The sequence below is a fragment of the Sinocyclocheilus rhinocerous genome, unplaced genomic scaffold (assembly GCF_001515625.1).
Source record: "Sinocyclocheilus rhinocerous isolate Xijiao unplaced genomic scaffold, SAMN03320098_v1.1 scaffold1120, whole genome shotgun sequence".
Lineage (NCBI taxonomy): Eukaryota > Metazoa > Chordata > Actinopteri > Cypriniformes > Cyprinidae > Sinocyclocheilus > Sinocyclocheilus rhinocerous.
The window spans coordinates 458,154-462,497 of NW_015666179.1; the positions used below are offsets into that span (position 1 = coordinate 458,154).

At 41.2% G+C, this 4,344-nt stretch overlaps 1 protein-coding gene and 1 long non-coding RNA gene across 3 annotated transcripts; both read left to right on the forward strand.

Annotated features, from left to right (window-relative positions):
* The first annotated feature begins 1,492 nt into the window (after window positions 1-1,492).
* On the forward strand, window positions 1,493-2,369 carry LOC107732013 (uncharacterized). 2 transcript variants are annotated; one of them, XR_001638824.1, is made up of 4 exons: window positions 1,493-1,570; window positions 1,923-2,000; window positions 2,097-2,190; window positions 2,301-2,369. It is a non-coding gene; the product is annotated as an uncharacterized LOC107732013 (long non-coding RNA). The 2 variants fall into 2 exon arrangements; XR_001638823.1 differs by lacking the exon at window positions 1,493-1,570 and having other exon boundaries at window positions 1,840-2,000.
* Window positions 2,370-2,692: 323 nt separating this feature from the next.
* Window positions 2,693-4,014, forward strand: LOC107732010 (uncharacterized). The gene is made up of 3 exons (XM_016543234.1): window positions 2,693-2,731; window positions 2,862-3,661; window positions 3,801-4,014. Exons 1-3 carry the CDS (start codon window positions 2,693-2,695, stop codon window positions 4,012-4,014), a joined length of 1,053 nt encoding a protein of 350 aa, XP_016398720.1.
* Window positions 4,015-4,344: the final 330 nt, after the last annotated feature.

The window sequence follows — 4,344 nt, forward strand, 5'->3', positions numbered from 1 at the left end:
CAGTATATATTAGAAAATTGCAACATAAAATCATTTTCAAGCTTGTACCCTATAACCTTTTCTTTCTTTTTTCTTTTTCTTTTTTTAAAAAGACATTTTCAAAAATCATTCAATTTAAATTTAAATGTTAAATATACAAATAAATCTGAATGTTATATTTAAATGTTAAATCTAAATGTCATAGGCGGAGTTTCACTTTTATGGGTGGTTAGCCCTCACAGGAAACTTTCTGCATTTTTAGATTTTCAAAATACTTCATTCTGTATGATTCATAAGCTTGTTTCCTCATGGGGACCTCAAAAATGTCAAAATTTGTCAAATGTCAAATTTGTCAAATGTCAAAATTTAGTGGTATTACTATCCTTGTGGGGACATTTGGTCCCCATAACGAGATAAATACCAGGTACACACACACACAAACACGCACACACACACACACACACACACACACTATTTATTGTGGTTGCTATATCCATCTTTTTCTGAAAGTACACCCATATGAATGTGAACTCAGGGTATTGCTGTAAAAGAGTTTAATCAATTAAAAGAGTCAATTTTCCCTGAATAAACAACAGTTTATATTTATAATTCCATCCTTTCATACCAATCTTTGGTTTGTTCTTTTTTCATAGAAGTGGAGGAGGGTGAAGAATTGGGGAGGATGATGCTACCCACATATTCATCTAAAATTCCAGGCCAACTGAATGAGAACCACATACATGCACATACATGCTCAAACACACATACACTTCAGTTCTCTATTTGCTACATCGGGTCTCTAATGAACGAATAATTGAAAATATGGGATACCCAGAATAATCAAATATCTAAATTAATACATAACCAATAGTTAGGATTAATTCCTAATTAGAAACAATCTAAATGTAATAACCATTTGAAATTGGAATCAGATTAAGTGCGCAGCTAAAGTAAAACTGAAACTAAATTCTAAAAACTAAGTGAACTTCACAGGGGCGCTGAAAAGACATACACGCATTATACCTTTGCCCAGGCCGTTGGATTCTGTCGTTGGGCCGACGGGTCGTTATCCTTGCACATTTTTATTCAGCGTTATTTAAGATGGTAAATGTTTGGGATGTTACATTGTTTCTACGCTGTGCACTCAGGTTCACAAGTTGTTGGAGTCCATATGGCCAAAGGTTCTACTCTGACTGCACATTGAGGATGATTCTGACATCAATCAGGATTATCCATCCAACACACTGACAAATCACTGTTTGTTTATTAGGCGTGATCAGGCCTGTTCTAAAGCCCCTAAATTGTTATATTAACAGTAAAAGCTTTTATATGTCATTCTGTCTGTTTATGTTATAAATGCTTGAAAGTTAAATGATCTTCACTATGCTTTCAGGTTCAGACGTTGTTGGAGTCCCAGTGGTCAAAGGTCTTATTCCTACTCCATACTAGGGATGATTCTGACATGAATCAGGATTATCTGTTCTACATTGATTTGTTGCCGTTTGTTGGTTAGGCCACGTTCAGGCCTGTTCTAATTCTCGTGTTCAATTGTTCTACTAACATTGAAGGCATTTATATCTCATCATTGAGGGTAAGTACAGAGTTCTTGTTTTGCATGTTTTTTGCATGCTGTGCTTTAAAGGTTTGGTATGTACATGATCTACAGTTAAAAAGTAAAAGATGTACATCTCCAAAATGCAGAAGTACAGCAAAAGTACAAATATGTATTAATTTGGACTAGAATGATGCATCCCATTTGGTACATGAAGCTGTAGATTACTCATGTAATGTAGACCCATTAACATACCACACCCCTAATATTATAAAGAGTATTGACATGTGTTCTATGGGTTTTGCATGCATTTACATTACTATTTATTAACACATTTACTAAGGGACAGTACTACAGGGTATTAGAATGACATTACATTTTTCTGTGTTAGGGAGGCGTAAACCACCAGCAACACTCTCAAAACCAGACTGGCCTGATGAATATAGTGCTACTGCATCTCCACGGCCAGGTTGGTATATGGACGTGTACACATACCGACTCTACTGTAAGGATATGCCTGTTCCTGATCAGTGTTATTGTTTTTCACCAATTCCCTTCACTCCAGTGAGGGTTCCTTTTACCTCCAGAGTTGCTTGAATTATCTACAAGCAAGACCACATCGCCTTTGAGACCAGTGCAGGAAACCGTGTTCTGTCAGTGTAAGGACTTAATGTAACATCATTTTACTTAATCTAATTTAAAACAGATTTAACATATTTAAAAAATGTAATGCTCATCTATGACTAATGTCACCCATGTCATCCTGCAGCCCTCATCCCAGTGACCTCTGTACAGTCTACAGCCTCTACTCCTCCCTCAGGACCCCTTGCAGCTGCTGGCCAGTCTTTCTTGGGACTCCCTGCAGCCTCTACTGGGTACCCCTCAACTCAGTTGGAGAACAAATGAGATATATATTAATATTAAATCCAAATACAAGTGACAGAGAAAACAGCACGGATTATCTACACAGCGGTGATCTATATGATAAAACTCAATCGAGCTAGTAAACAATCGGCAGTAATAAACTTAAAGCTAGCTTAGCCGTCTCAATAGTCTTACAAAGATGAAAATAGACACTGTCCTAATATTACATGATGAGAAAAACTCACAGACGTTGCTTTAGCAAAGGGGAAAAGGAAAAGGCGATCGCTCGAGAAACGGATGACTGAGAGAGCTCGCAGACTGCTGCGACTGACTACCGCATAGCGATCTACTTCCTGATTCATGACGTGCGCAGTACCGCGTTACTACCGTTACAAAGATAAACAGATGACGCTGTACTGTTGAAACAAAACAAAAACGCCTTTTTTTTTTCTTTTTTTTTCTCAAGCGGCATGACAACTACACTCTGCCATGTCTGTACGGCTGTCTGAATCCCAACGTTATCTCATCAGGAGTTGGACGACCCCATGTCATTGTTGGTACAAGCAGCCAGTACTACATACTGGCCTCTCGGCTCAGCTGTAAAGTCTGTAAAAAGTACTGGTTTGCAGACAAACCCCAATGGATGGACATGCTGCCAAGTCGGTTCTGCAACATTTTGCCAGCTTTTCTGACGCACAAGAAGGCCATATGTAAGACTGTGATGGATGAGTTGTGGCGCACAGCAAAGTCTCCCAATGATATGGCCAATCAGTTGAATGAAGCTCTCCACCTCAGGCATGAGCTTGCACACCTGGCTTACCTGTCTGTTAAGAATGTGCTGGATGGAGACAGTGGACTTTATGGTCAGCAGACCATCACAGGGGCACTAAGAGCAACAAATACTACTGCTCCATTTGGTGAGTATGGTGATGTGGTCGGCTGGTGCAGAGTAACAGTCTCACCCCACTACTTGGTTGACTGCCTCATTCAGGAGTACCATAGGCAGGAGAGCACTCTCAATCTGCTCCTTCAAGGCACGTTTGGACAAGCCTTAAGGGCTAACCATACCCGCAAGGTGGCCCGGAAGGTTGTGCTTGCATCAGGTACTATGTCGTCCTACGCTGTGATGAATGAAAACTGGATGATCTTGTCCTGGGTGATGCTGCAGTCTGAAAGTGATAAATCCCTGCAGCCAATGTATGATGGGCTGTCTCATCGTTACGTTTTTGCAGGACTGCCAAAAGCCAACTACCAGTGGGTTGACAGGTAAGAACCAGTCGTCACATTTTCCTTCCCACCTATATTATATTTGTAAAGTAAACAAAATATAGTATAGCAAATACATGTATCCTATGTATTTGAATGTTTAATATTTTAAATATACTTCTCTTTGTGTGTGGAACAGAGATTACTGTGCTGCCTTCAGGATCCCAAACCCTGAGCCCCAGCAGCACATCAGGGAGCACTGCCGCACCAGGGTCCCACACCCCAAAGAGCTGCTGGAGAGAGTGGAGAGCATTCTCCAAAGATTCTTTTTAGAATGCGATCCTGATGGTGTGCCACTGTTCAAACCATTGATGTTGAAGGTGTGGAGGATTCAGCGAGTCCACATCCTTTGAGGCTGCCTTAGTGACCCCGAGGTTACAGAGGGGATCCTCTATAGGCATTGTGGAACGGTCCAGCTGAACCATGTGAAGGGGGAGGCGGCTGCTGTACCCGTGTGGATCCCTGTGAGAGGCACCTCTCAGCAGGAAGGGTTCCATTTCCATCAGGCACTCAGGTATCCACAGAACTTTGCCAAGTGCAGGGCATGATTGGAGTGGCTCGCTGGAATTTCCAGTGCCTTGTGGACCTGAAGCAGCCTGGAGTTAAGCTGCCTGCAGTTTTTGATCCTGTGCTAATCATGGAACTGAACAAGCTCTCAGGCGTGGTGACAGGCCAGGCCAAGT

Coding starts and splice junctions, on each gene's coding strand:
- LOC107732010 (XM_016543234.1), top strand. CDS start 2,693: ATGACTGAGAGAGCTCGCAGACTGCTGCGACTGACTACC. Junction 2,732..2,861: donor GACTGCTGCGACTGACTACC/GCATAGCGATCT, acceptor TTTTTTCTCAAG/CGGCATGACAACTACACTCT. Junction 3,662..3,800: donor AACTACCAGTGGGTTGACAG/GTAAGAACCAGT, acceptor TGTGTGGAACAG/AGATTACTGTGCTGCCTTCA.